The sequence below is a fragment of the Calonectris borealis genome, chromosome 1 (assembly GCF_964195595.1).
Source record: "Calonectris borealis chromosome 1, bCalBor7.hap1.2, whole genome shotgun sequence".
Lineage (NCBI taxonomy): Eukaryota > Metazoa > Chordata > Aves > Procellariiformes > Procellariidae > Calonectris > Calonectris borealis.
The window spans coordinates 86,532,627-86,546,464 of NC_134312.1; the positions used below are offsets into that span (position 1 = coordinate 86,532,627).

The window sequence follows — 13,838 nt, forward strand, 5'->3', positions numbered from 1 at the left end:
CTTTAAGACACAGACCTCAGTGTCTTAAAGCAGAGCGAGTCAAACCACCTGCATTTAAGCACTGTTTACCTCTAGACATTCATTAAAATCAACAGATGCCTTCATTTTGGAACCTAAATACAACATGATGAAGTGTTAACTGAGTATTACCCAGCCTAGTCCACCCATTCCCACAGCCACTCTCAGCCTATCATGTTCGGTCTTATATGAAATTCCAGATAGTACAAGGGGACTATAAAAGCACATTTTTCATGTCATAGAGCTTATAAACTGTCACCGCTGTGTTTCTGGACAGTTGTAACAGGAGGAGTCAGGAAAGCATATAGACATTAACCAGTATTATAGAATGATTAACTAAGAAAGTTTAAGGAAGCAATGGAGAGGTAGAAACAAATTACTGAGATCTGCATTATTTTAGGATGTCTCAGTGCCAAACTATTAGGATCAAGTGCCAAGCTCTTGCACAGACAGGTCAGAACCTTCCTCCTACTTACAGATAGGAACATACCTAGGTCAGGATGCCCATCCTGGTGATTTTGCATGTGCCCAGTTGCCAGTAGACTGGCTCCTGTAGGTCCATCCCACTAGACTTTTAGCTCCCACAGGGTCATTACAAAGGGAACATTCAAAGCAAACTATTGGATCACTTGACCACCACTCTCTCAAATGTCATGGACACTGAGGTAGCCTGGTGCATGTTTCATATCTGTCAAGAAAGACCCTTAAGGTCAACTTCTCCCAGCTCAGAATTCAGGATCCACTGCTTGCAGTCATCTACGAAAAAGAGCAGTCCATGAGGCTGATATGCTTACATGGTGAAAGGTGCACTGTGCATGTAAGGCTAACATTTATCGTGAAATACTCACTGCCTGCACAAGAGATCAGCCAATAAGAGAGAGATTAAGTGCTTAAAAATGTTAAAAAGCTAAGAGAGGCAAGAAAGATAAGACACCTTTAACATACTAAATATATTTATTCCTTCAGAAACACTGCAAAATGTGGCCAGTCTTGACCTACAAGCGGTAATGAAACCTAAAGTCCCAGGCATATTACATGCCAGCATGCAACAGGGAGAACAATAAAGATAAGGCCAATATAGGCCAAAGATATTTCCTCAGGAGATTAGGAAATATATTTTAGAGGAAATGAAGGCCAACATGCTTCTCCCTTGGCAGAGCAAATCAATAACATGAATTTAAGTGAGCTGGGACCTAGATTTCCACAAAGTATCTCCTTCTGAGCATCCTTCCTCAGCAGGTTTCTCCATCCTCATTCTCTGCACTGCACTTCCTGACCTATGTCATCCAAAGGCACTAGAGATAGAGGTGGAAACATGTTCTTCTGCTCTTGCCTTCTGCAGGCCAAGCTGTTCTCTTCTCGCTCATCTGAGAGGAGGGGAAGAGAAGGGGAGGCACTCAAGGTGGCCTCCTTCCCCCATCATTAGTAGAAGAGGCTGGTTCAGTGGCTGCTGATTGGGCAATGGGAAGGGCATAGAGCCAAAATGCTCCAATAGGAGCTATCTGTCCATCTCCCTTTCCCAGGATTCCTGCTCCAGGAACTGCCAGTGGAGCATTACTTGGTGCCACTTGGTCTTGCCACAGTCCTTGAGGTCCTCTAAGTAAGGTCATGCTCCTCTTAGCCAGGACTCTCATTTCACCCCAAAAGTCTTGCCAGTATCTTCAGTGAGGTAATCAATGACTGAGTAGCATCCGGTCCACTCCTGATTGGCTTGATGTCCCCACTCAGATGTGTCTGAGGAGGGAAAACACACACACAAAAAACCCATGTACTTTTCCTAGGATTTGGACATACACAGTACAGTGCTTGATTTTTCAGATGCAACCCAAAAAGCCGTCTGATCCTGAGGAGTTTTGCTACCTGGTTACTTAGGCTGCGTTCATTCTTTTGAGTCTGTCCCTTGGGAAAAAGGATTATTTGGAAGGCTACCTGGACAGTGGAGCAGGAAAACTAAGGACAATTGTCCCTGTATGTGGGAGAGAAGACACTGTTAGCCAAAGTGAACAATGCGGTTTCATGGATTGCAGGCTGATGACTGCAGAAGGGCGTGTTGGAAATCAGCATGCGAGGACAGAAAGTAAGTGCTGGTTTGTCTCTACTGTAAAAGAATTAATCTATTATTTATGTGTTCCCTTTGCATTTATTTCCAGGTTGGTTTTAGGAGAACATAGATGAAGAGTTTGATCATTCAGGTCTGGAATCTGAAATTATTATTTAAGACCAGTAGCAACATGCTGGACATTTTTGCAGTAGAGAGATGTCCTGTGTTGCTACTCCTTGGGGAGAACCAGGAACAGATTGATGACCCTGATGACTACCAGGAATAAAATTTTTAATTGGGGCTGCGTAAATTACTCTAGAACCATCTGGAACTATTTTTTGCATTAGAAATATGCCTGTATCATGATCCTGATTTGTGGTTCCACAATTAATGAACAATAAATAGCCTATTTCAGTAGAACTGTCTCTGAGACATTGTTAGAATTACACTCCTACCCTGTTCCTGCAATACTGTCTTGGTGAAAATGGTGTGCTTTCTATGGTGGAATTACATGGCCCTTGATTCCCTGCCCCAGATATGATGCAGCAGGTATGACTGCATGTGGGCTGGTCCCTGACTCTGAAATCACAACTCTAACTCTGGCTAATCACCAATTGTGCAAAACTCCATGCTACATCCCACCTTGTAAACAAACTGTCCAGGAATGGGCTAAACCACTACAACTGTGAAAAGAGTTTTTCTGGTGATTGTACAAGTGGTTTTGAGTCCATGACTGGAAAAAGATGCATAGAGAGAATCCTGGGGATGGAAGTAGACAGACTGCCAAATCATACAGGTCTTGAGTCATGTGCATAAACAATATTCATGCAAGTATTGTTACTGAAATCCCATGCTATGTTTGCTCTCTGAAAGCATGTGATATCAATTTGAAACAGACAATTCAGCTGGCTCACCTCCTCAGCTGATGAATGGAGAATGGAGGTTGGGAAGTGGGAGAAGCCCACAATCAAATGCAGAAATCAGGAACAGATGTCAAGAAAGCTTCATGTTTTTTTTTCCAGCACATGCACACATTCTACAGTAGGGTAACCAGGACTAGCTGAGCTACGAGATGTTTTCTTACTAGGCAGAATTCTTGCTGATTATGCAAGGTTACTTCAGCTACCTAATCAGAGCAAGAGTCCCTCACATGTGCCTAGCCAGGAACTTCTAGTTCACTAACAAGGTCCCAGACAGGATGAGGAAGGGGAGGTGGAATGATGTGGTAATACTGGAGATGGGGGTTGCTGACCAATCAGCGGTTCCATGTCCTGCATTGTCTCTTGTCCTTGACTGCCAGAGCTGGCATCTTAAATGGTCTATATCTCCTAGCTGCACTCTCATCCTCCTCCCCACCAAAATTTTGGACACCCACCCAACCCAAAAGCTAGTATTACAAAAACATACTTACCAGAACTCTGCACCTTGGCTGTGACAAAATTCTGGGCAGTCCTACAGCATACAATTGGGTAGCTGAACTACTGCAGATAGTCACCAGCCTGTAATTCTTAGGGAGCATTGGGTCTAGTTGGAAGGCCGGCCCTTCCTTGTCAGACCTGGCACCTGGAACAACTACAACCATAAAGGCCTGGCTCTAGGGCCCCTCCTGAAATTTTCTTAGAGCAGCCCCAGTCCTGAGAAAGGGACGTTCCCTACTACAAAGTATTCAGTGCCCTTTTTGCCACAGGTCTCATCCAAGTTCTCATGAAAAAAATCAGGTGTGGCAAGCTGTTCCAGAAAGTCAGCTGCAGTCTTAGATTTAGAGACAGGCTACTCTGGAGTCTTGGAAATGTAAATGTGTGGTTTCCGTGAAGTCCTGAAGTATCCTAAATAGGATAACATCCCAGCATAATACAGCTTAGCAGCAGTAAAGCTACACTACCAAGAAAGTGCATTTTTCCAGTTTTTGACCACCAGAAGCTGAAGAACTGTTTTGCAGACTACTGCATGAAGTGTTTTGAAGGAGAACACTGGGTGTGGTATGGCGTGCTTTAGCAATGAAGCATAGGTGCAACACATGAGACCTGCTGTAACACTTTGGGAGGACTGAAGACAGGCTCGTTCACACTGGTTGGGAGCAGCAGCATGAATCCTGCTTACAGGGGCAGAACTTCAGTACAACCCAACATCCCAACATACCCTGGTCCAAGCTTCTCCATGAAGCTCCAAAATCACTCCAGAGCAAACTATAGAGGAAACATATACATAAGTAAGCATGGATAATTGGACAGCTAGGGCTTTGTGTATCCTGTTGGATGCAAGCTAACATTACAATAAAGATATAGCCAAAATCACCTTTAAGTGGTCCCATCTTACTTCACTGGCTGTTTAAGAAAGCCGAGTTCCTTACTTACATGCTCTGAATTACTGTGCCACGGCCAGACATCTAACTTTTAAGATGCTGCAATGCCTAATGTGGACAATCTCAGTAAAGCCTCCAACAGAGCAAGACATGCACCACACTTAAGCCAATACCAGACACAGTGACCATCTTTCAAATATTCAGATTATTTTCAACTCACTTGCTCTTCCTGCTGGGGAACTCTGGGGAGCTGGGACTGGATGATCCATCAAACTTCAGGTCAAAGAAAGTTCCTGGACTGTCCAGCACCTTCTGCATCCTCTCTGCAGTGTCTCTGCTGGAACAAAAGAGAAACCAGCTATACCCCAAGGCCACAGTTAACCACTATCTATTCTAACACTTCCTTACAAGATACAACACAAAGCTGGAGCTCTCATATACACATGAAAGGGAAGCAATGCAGTTGTGTTGAGAAGGATAGACTCCTGAGATGTAACCTGTTGAGGGCAATATATTAGAAATGGCCAACTTTAAGCTCCTTTTGAATTAATATAAAAGCCTAAATTAATTTCAGCATTCTCCTTTAATTCTTCAACTTTTTTTTCTGCCCTCCCCATTTCATTGGTCTTAAGAAACTTTAGGATTGATTAGAGAGCTTATGTATTTATTGCATAAAGAAAAAGGATTCAGCAAATTTCCCTGTTTCAGGATGGTTACAATAGTTTTATCGCTACTAGTACTTGTCAAGATACTTCTGAAGAAAGCTGTCTGTGTGCGTAACTGAAAAGTGGGGTATCTTTAATTAAGGATTGGAAAACTCAGGTTTTTGTCGAGGTTTTTTTGTGGCTTCAGTGATGGAGTTTACAAAGTTCCTCCTCTGCTCTCTTGATCAGTTGATCCTACCTGTACCCCTCACATCACAGTTCCTCATGCCCTCACTTGTGCTAATAAAACTGTTTGTGAGACTGGAAATTATCGTGACAAAAAACAATCCTGAAACTAAAACAACCCTGGAACTTTGAGACACATGAACAAGCGGGATGGACTGGGTCAGCTCTGTCATCAAAGCCTGCGTATCATTAAACTACAGCTTCAGGGTGAAGTCACACATGACATGTTGAGCTCACTGTTGCCAGAGAGAGAGCCTGCTCCAGCCTCGTCCACTTTTGCTGAGTGTACCTTCCATCAGTCCTGGTACCCATCAGACTTCTCCATGAGCCAGTTCATGGCAGAACCTGGCAGATAATTAATCCGATGAAAGAAAGTTGATACTTTTTCTGTTAGATTAATGGGCTGAATCAGTTCCATGAAGGGTCTACTAAGCATCTGAGCCATCACAAGGAATGGGACAGGATCGGGTAGTTGAAAGAGACACTGGGAGAAGGCAAGTATGATATCTGCTTTTCAGTAACAACGAACTGTTAGAACAGACCAGTTGCTGTGAAACTGCACCTCCAAGAATCACCCAAAAAGTCTTTCACAAAACACAAGATAAGGCTTACTGTTCCTCATATCTAAGATCACAAATAAGCAAAAGGAAAGCTAAATAAACCCAATAGCTTACCAATTCCATCCTAGCAAACAGCAGAAAAAAAAAGAAAATAAAGCCAGGGTTTTTCCTTGTTGTAGAAAACTTTTACAGATCTTTTGAGGGGATAGTGAAGGTTGTTGTACACCAAGTAATGGATTCAGGGGCACAGGTGCATAAGGTACAAAACTATTTAAAGTAGTGAAGAGCTGTGGCTACTGTGTTGGCTTAGACTGTTACAGGGAAGTTGTCTCAGAAGATTTTATTTTTCTCAGAGAAAGCTCTATACTATTTTTATTCAGATTAGGTCATAGGCACCTCATTAAGGAAAAGTCCAACAAACTAACTGGAAAGAAGGGAAAATGTAGTAATTCTTCCTGTTGTGAAATCACTAGTTTCCACATTAAAGATGGCTTTTTCCCTTTTACACTGGGTCTTTAAGCTGTTCCCTGGAATTCTTGCAACTGGGAAAACTGTATATTAGCTGCAGAGCACTCGTGACTTTTGAGACTCCCTATAATCTTAAAAAGGCGTCTCAGCTAGAGCTGAGAGAAATTTATTGATTTAACTGAATAATCTCTCATGAGCAGTAGGCAACTTTTGAATGGTTATAATTCTGTCAAATATGCCAAATCACTCCTTAACCCTGTATGTTGCTTCTTAATTATAATTATTTCTCAGTCATTTTGACTGAAAGCTTTTTTAAAAAAATCCTTTAAGATATCAGAAGTTTTGTCTATTTGAACTTTTTAACATGAAAACAAACAAACAATTAAGCACCCAATTTCCCCTTTCCCAAGTAAAAGCCTATCATCAGACTCTTATCTAAAAGTGGTGAATACAGAACAGGAGAACCAAGATCATACTGCACAATGTTTAAGAGTGATCTTACTATGTTCTTCCACCCATTTCCTCCCTTCTTCCTCAAATATTGATTCTCCTCATTTCCAAATGCCCGTTTTTATTTTGTTTGTTTCTGTCCATTTCTCCATTAGCCAATAATCAGGCTTTTCTTCCCATTCCAACCATTTCCATTTCAGTTCTCATTCCTGTCGATTCCCTTTCTGTCCTTATATGTGGCTTTCTATCTCCCTTTTCTCATCTCCTCCTGTTTTTTCCTCTCTTTGTCTCATCTTCCCACAGCTCATACCTCTTTTCCTCCTGTATGTTCTCAATGCCAATGGCACTACTCCGTCGCCCATGGAAGCGGCTGGCTCGAGTACGTGATGGGCTCCTACCAGGCAAGGCAAAAGACTAGAAAAAAGGAAAGTGTGACAGAAAGGAGGGAGGCGAACAAGACAGGAAAAACTGGAGAACTGGAAGCATGGGAGAGGGAGTTTGCAATGTGGATCCAGATCCTCTCCTTTACTCTGCAATACAATAGCATGGCCCAGCTCCACCAGTGCAAGAAGGAGTACTTTCTGTCAGTAAGAAGGAGAAACTAGGGCTTACAAAGGTGGTATGAGAAAGAGACAGAGAGATATAGAAACAAAGGCAGAACAAAATACACAGCCAGCATACAGAGAAAGAGGCTCAGGAAGGGAGGTATCCCCATATGATGAGAAAAGGAGAGGTAGAATCAGAAAGGTAGAGAAAACTAGAAATCAAAGGAGAGAAAGAGGCAGCAAACCCAAGTCATTACTATTCTGTGACTTTGTTGTGCTGACATAAAGAATGCATACAACTGAGTAAACTGTCCCCAAGAAATTTCCACACTGAAAGGCACCTTCTTGGCTTACTCAGAGATGTTTTTTTGTAGTTAGCCTGTATTGACATCACTAGTGCAGAGACCACAATCAGCTGGATGCACTTTGGCCAAGGTAACCATATTTCCAATATCAGAAACATGGATCCTTTTCTGGAGACATTTTCATGGATTTATTATGCTCACACCGATCACGTATGTTTAGTATCCCTATCAAATAAGAAAGGCTTTGATAGTGACTACAAATATTCACTTTTTTTCTCACCCCAAACTTTAATTCTGCTGTTTGTTCCCAACATGCAAATTCTATTTACAGCAAAACAGCACCTTGAATAAACATTGTGTACCTGCTTATATTACAGAAGAGAATCTGATTGGTGAAATTGAAGAAAATGGAACAGATTTAGTGTCCTTATGTTCTCAGCTCTTGCCATATGACAATACAGTACCATTCTGGTCAAACCACAGCGCATGCATTTTTTTAAGGTATGGCAACATACAGGATCTAATCCGGGATAGCAAAGATAGACGTAGAATCATGTTTGGCTTTCTTCTCCCAGTCTGCATCAATCTCAGCTCTAGTTTACAGATGAACTGGGGCTAGAGATAGGCATGGACAAAACAGACTGCAACACATGCTGTCACCACTTGTGAAATGGGATGATACAACAAAAAGAGGTTCACAGAAAGACAAGAGGACAAACTAATAGGGAAAGAGAAATAAAATGTATGGGTGGGTCACAAAGGTATGCTGGGTTTCTTCTTACAGCCCACCCGAATACCTTACCGCAGCAATGGCCTTAGGGCCCTCGGCGACACTCTGGCTGAGGGCAAGCCCAGCTGTAGTTGGGCGGCTGGGCAGGGTGGCTGGCGGCTGCTTTCTCATGGATATCCCCATGGTATCCAGGCTCTGGCTGCGGCCTCGGATCACCCGCTGAACAGAAGGGAGGCAGGGAAACAGACAAACACATATAGACATGCACACAGTAGGGCAGCATGAAAAGCACCACAGATTGGGCGGAAAGTTGTGACAGACCAACATCAGAACCACAGAAACCCTAACTCCTGGAAGGCAGCATCTTAGACATTACCCATTTGTGGTCCTAGCCGATTCATGGAGCTCACTGCCAGGGAAGAACTCTTCCTCAAGTATATTCTCTACTTTCACCTCCCTTGACCTGTTGCATAAATAGAGATTCCCTACTAGTATCCCAGCATACTGGATAAGACAGCATCATCTGGAGCAGTCCTACCCAGTCCAGGCTACAAAACACAAAATCAAATTCTTGTTCAAGACTGTAAGGTTCAAGTCTTGCATGAACTTGCGTGCTGGTTCCAAGGGGAAAGTGGCCGTATCAAAATCTGCAGCATTTGAAAAAGCCATTTTCTGAGTTTACTCAGCCTTTTCCAGCCTTTTACAAAGGTCATCCGTGTACATGACATGCAAATCACAGCATCTGCTAGAAGTCAGAAAAGGACATTTTGGGATAATTAGTGTAAGACATGGATGGGTATGAAATTCCTGTTTAGCAGCAAAGGCAGGGTAGACTGATTGTATGTAAAAATACACCGCACCAAAGCATCCCAGCTCTGACCAAAACTACGCCTATAGCTACCAAGCCTATATGTGAATGGGTTAGTTTTACAGCCCTTAACAACTCTAACCAGCCCACCATACAAAGCAGGTGGAGGTCATCTGTAGAAATGCATTTATAACACGTCTATCTGTCCAGACAGATAGCTTATTATACAAAAGAAGTGGTGAGGCACTTCCCACAGAAATGGGAAAGGGGAAGTAGATAGCAAAGTGATATAAGATTCTCTCTATATAATCAGTTCAAAACTCAGTTTGCCTGTTTGTACAAAACCTTTGCTTTCTCATATCATCTTGATCACTTTTAAAAGTAAGTTCTGTCACCTGATCCTGTTTTATTTAAAAAAAAAAAAAAAAAGAAAAGAGTGTCATCTACACCAAACAAAGGTAAATTAACTCTGGCTTTTAGAGGGTAAGTAAAGCATCACAGTTTTTCTAGACAGTACACTCACAGATATGTTAAACTCTTGCAGTGGCTCTTGCAACTTTTTCAGCTATAATGAAAATTAATTGGACGAGATCTGCTTTAGGAACTGAAAGCTGCTTGCTACTAGTTATTAAAATTCCTCTTGCAAACACTCACTCCTTCTTCTGTAAGTCATGGAGTGAAACCCCATCTGACACTAGACACCAGCATGGAGCATAAAGAGTTTGACTTCTCAGGGACAGTATGAAATTCCACTCTGGACCACGCTGTAGCTCTGTAGAAAGGAGCACAGGAAGGGGAAAAATGTCTTTTCTTGAGAGATATGGTAAAGCACAGTTGAAGATGCTCTAAAGAAAGGCTGCTGGATGGAAAGACTTTTTTTTCTGTCTCACCCTAAGCACAGCTGATCAGCAGGGTCAATATTCCTTGGAGGGACACACAATGAGCTTGAGAAAAGTGTGAGCAACTGGGTAAGGAATCAATCCACTATGGCTCACCTTGAAATTCTCGAGGAAGCCCCCACTGCCGTTCTCTATCTTGTCATCCTCCCCTATGGGCAATCCCATCATACTGCGGCTGCGAAGCTGCAGCTCCTCAAAAAGGCTCTCCAAGAGGGCACTCCGAGTTCTTTCCTGCATCAACATTGAGAATGAAATCACAGCTATTTTGGGGAGTGGAGGGATTTTTTTTTCCCTGTTTTTGCAATGTCTCATATCCTCCTTAAAAACAAACAAACAAAAAAAAAAAAAAACAAAACACCCTTCCACACCATGGAAATTAATTTAAATAGTATGAAGTGGTTTTAGCTGTATAGTTATGGAATATATTACAGTAATAGCCAGTTCTTTTAAACTCTTTCTAAAGCAAGTCATAAAGGATATCAGTACGTTTTTACAGGTGATGAAACAGAGGCATGGATTGAAGGCAGTTTTTTCTAGATCAGGCAAGCAGCAGAGTCTGGAATAGAATTTTGGTACCTTGAACCAAAATCAGTGATATCAGTACACATCCTGCAGCACAATACTGAGTTTCAGCTAATACAGAATTTCCTCCAGCAAAACGTACACATCGTATTCCCATTCTTACTTGAGGATTAGATCTTTACCTGTTCATATTCTATCATGCCTGCTGTGAAACATAAAGGAAGCATCACATAGCTGACTATAATCACATTTCATCTTCATTTTTTAAGCAACACAAAATCAGAAGTAGAAGAAAGTAAAAAATTATACTGTATTTTCTTAATCTGGCAGTAATATAGTTTTACAAATTTTAATGGAAGCAACCAGGTAATAGACTCACCTCTAATTTAGCAAATTTCTCAGCTCGATAGCAGCTGTACTCAGCATTGATGAGCTTGACCAGGAGGAATTCACGAAACTCTGCACTCTAAAAGACAAGATGAAGACTAGACTGGAGGTGAAAACAGTAATAAAAATATCACGAGAAAAGCTCTGCCTTACTACTCTTTAGACCTCCAAAGTCATCTAGCCAGACTGACAATACTGACTCAGAACACAAGGGTGTGTACCGTATCTGTGAGAAAATAACGGAAGATTGGCGAGGAGGGTTGTAAACACACTCAAGTGACTTGCAGCTGGGGTGTCAAAAAACACATATATCATACTAATTGTTATTTGGCCTTGTGTGTTAGACAAGTAGAACACCTGTGTTTAGATAACATAGGCCTGTGATAGACGTAGAGGCACCCTATCGAACATGCTTGAGATTCCTGCCCTGCTGTGGGAAAGATCAAAGCACAGTGGTAAACTACACCTGCACGAATCCCTGAAAATTCCCTGAAATATAGGCAAAAATAGCAGGTTCAGCAAGGACCGAGCTCTGCAGTGCCTGTGTACCCGCTTGTGTGCCTCTGCCCAGGTGCTGCTTTGGGGATCCTTTGGTTGGCGAGGTAACAAAAATAAATTTACCCTTTGCATTTTGTGGTTGTTCCTGCATCCTGCCTGTGCCGGCTCACACAATATCCCCCTGCCATCTAACACTGGACCTGAGAAACAAACCTTTCTAAATATGGCTGGATCTGGCAGAGGGGGTCCAAAGAAGGGGACATCATCTCGGGCTGTGACTGAAACCTGAAACAATATAAGGGGAAAAAAATAAGTATCATAACACAAGTGAGACCATCAAAGCCTTCAAACTACTATGGTACATCTGATCCCTCCTGAATCACGTACATATCCAAAAGAGATCTAATATGCTGTCCCATGCATTCGTCTGTTTCTGTACTTAGTGAATGGATGTGCTCATTTATCTCCCAGAAATTCAGTCAGCTAGATGTGCACACAGTAAGAGCAAGAAAAAACAATTGAACTGATTGCTTTTTTAAAAAATATTTTTAATAAATATTTTTAATAATAACTAGTGTATTTGGAACAAAAAAATAAAATGCTTCTATTCAGCCTGCAAGATTTACCTCCACTAGAAGAGCCTTTGTCAATATGGTTGTACTGACCTATTTTTTTTGACAGAGAATCCTCAGTGGAGATACTCCCCTCAGTGTGCAGTGTATCTCAGTGACATCGCCTCTCTAAGTCACATGTGGTAAGCATACAAAAGCACTTTCCCAGTGGGAGTTAAGGAAATCCACGCTTTTTTTTTTTTTTAAAACATGCTCCTACCTGACATACCAATGCCAAAAAAAAAAGGCAGTCCAGTTTTTACATACTGTCACTTAGCTCTTCAAGCTCTTACAGCACTTACTTATAATTATATGCAGCTATCTTACCAGATATGTACAGCACTTAAGAATATTTCACAGTTATTTTTTTCATCATGTTTGAGATGGAACAATACCATTATTTGCCATTTCATACAACGGGGAACAATGTCAGAACAACTTAACAGCAACCGCCTCAAAATAACACTCCAGTGTAAATGTCACAGAGCCAAGGAGAGGCATGAGTTTAAGAAGAGGAAGAAGGAAAAGGGCCCTCGATTTAATTCAGATTTCTCACACTGTAGGCCAGCTCCCCTAATTACAAGGCCTCCCTCTCCCTCCCAGTTAAAATCCTGCCTTGCGTTTTTAATTTTCTGATTGCAAAAATTGATTCAAAGAAAGAAATGCTATTAATATTCCAATTTAACCACTAGGCACTAAAGCTTAAGTAAATGGAACAATGGACGGAAAAAAATCTTCCCAAACTGCAGTCTCTTAGGTACTAGAATGCTCTCAAGGCAAAATGAGTTAAAACCCCTTTGGAAAAGCCTTTACAGAAAACTCTGCATTGGCTCTAGGGTCCTGACTGGGACTATTTCTTTTTCATGAAATGATACAGGCAACCTTACTACACTGACAGAAACAATGCCATTGCAAAGGCAAAGATGAAAACAATAGTAGGAAAAGACAAGACAAATGGGAAGCTTCCCCAGCTTTCTCTTGTCATTAAAAAAAATCCAGTGAATTTCTGTGCCCTACGAAACAGAGACTGAGAGGAAAATTGGAACCCCATGCCCCTGATCAACATTAGGTTATCGCGTCACTACAGACCTGCCTGCCCATAGCATCGGGAACAATGGAAGGTGATTGTTCCACCCCTAGCACCCTCTTTGGTGGGAGAGGAGATGGGGATCCTGTCCTAATTTTGATATTCTTGGTGTTCTTGTAGACCTCCAAGGCATAAGGACTCATCATCAACAAATCAGAATTCCTACATAACACGAGACAGAGCACTTTGATTAAAATGTTTCTACAATGGAAAATCCATCACAGAATGCAAGCTTCTATATATGCCCTCTCAGCACGACTGAAAGTTGAACATAAAGTTATATAGACATCCATACAGAGTCACGTGACAGAGAAAGAGCTGTGTCCAAAGGCTGCAGATAGGGAATTCATGTTCTAGCAGGGCTTCTTTCAACTGGAGGGCCCTAACAGGTAGCACTTCCCTGCCAGATGGGCATCAGTTCTGGGATCCCCCAAAGCAGATGTAGCTGGTTCGGATTCCATAGATCAGGCCAACCAGCTGTATCTGACCTGCAGTCTCAGGCAGTGGAAGCTCTCAGCACTGTGCTCTGCAGCGTAAGCAATGCCGACATGGCTGTCAGTCAGGTGAATGAGTTTTACCTGACTTACATAATGCAAGCAAGACATCCCCCAAAATGGCATCAATTGCTCCTTGTGCTCTTTCATGTAAACAAAACTTTTTTATCTGAATTCGTCCTGCCTCAATTCCCAAGCTTTAAGCTTCAGAAATTCATCAGCT

At 42.0% G+C, this 13,838-nt stretch overlaps 1 protein-coding gene across 2 annotated transcripts in view; it reads right to left on the reverse strand.

Annotated features, from left to right (window-relative positions):
• The window catches only part of LOC142088728 (rap1 GTPase-activating protein 1-like), a 45,461-nt gene that overhangs the window by 6,110 nt on the left and 25,513 nt on the right, over window positions 1-13,838 (reverse strand). The window contains exons 14-20 of one of the 2 annotated variants that reach the window (XM_075164376.1): window positions 11,637-11,708; window positions 10,918-11,004; window positions 10,113-10,247; window positions 8,382-8,528; window positions 7,040-7,143; window positions 4,582-4,698; window positions 957-1,752 (exon numbers count right to left, since the gene is read on the reverse strand). In XM_075164376.1, the coding sequence (XP_075020477.1) occupies window positions 1,743-1,752; window positions 4,582-4,698; window positions 7,040-7,143; window positions 8,382-8,528; window positions 10,113-10,247; window positions 10,918-11,004; window positions 11,637-11,708 (672 nt within the window). In that variant the 3' untranslated portion in view covers window positions 957-1,742. Of the gene's footprint in view, window positions 1-956; window positions 1,753-4,581; window positions 4,699-7,039; window positions 7,144-8,381; window positions 8,529-10,112; window positions 10,248-10,917; window positions 11,005-11,636; window positions 11,709-13,838 lie in introns of those variants that run through there. The other variant, XM_075164367.1, reaches the window with a different exon arrangement.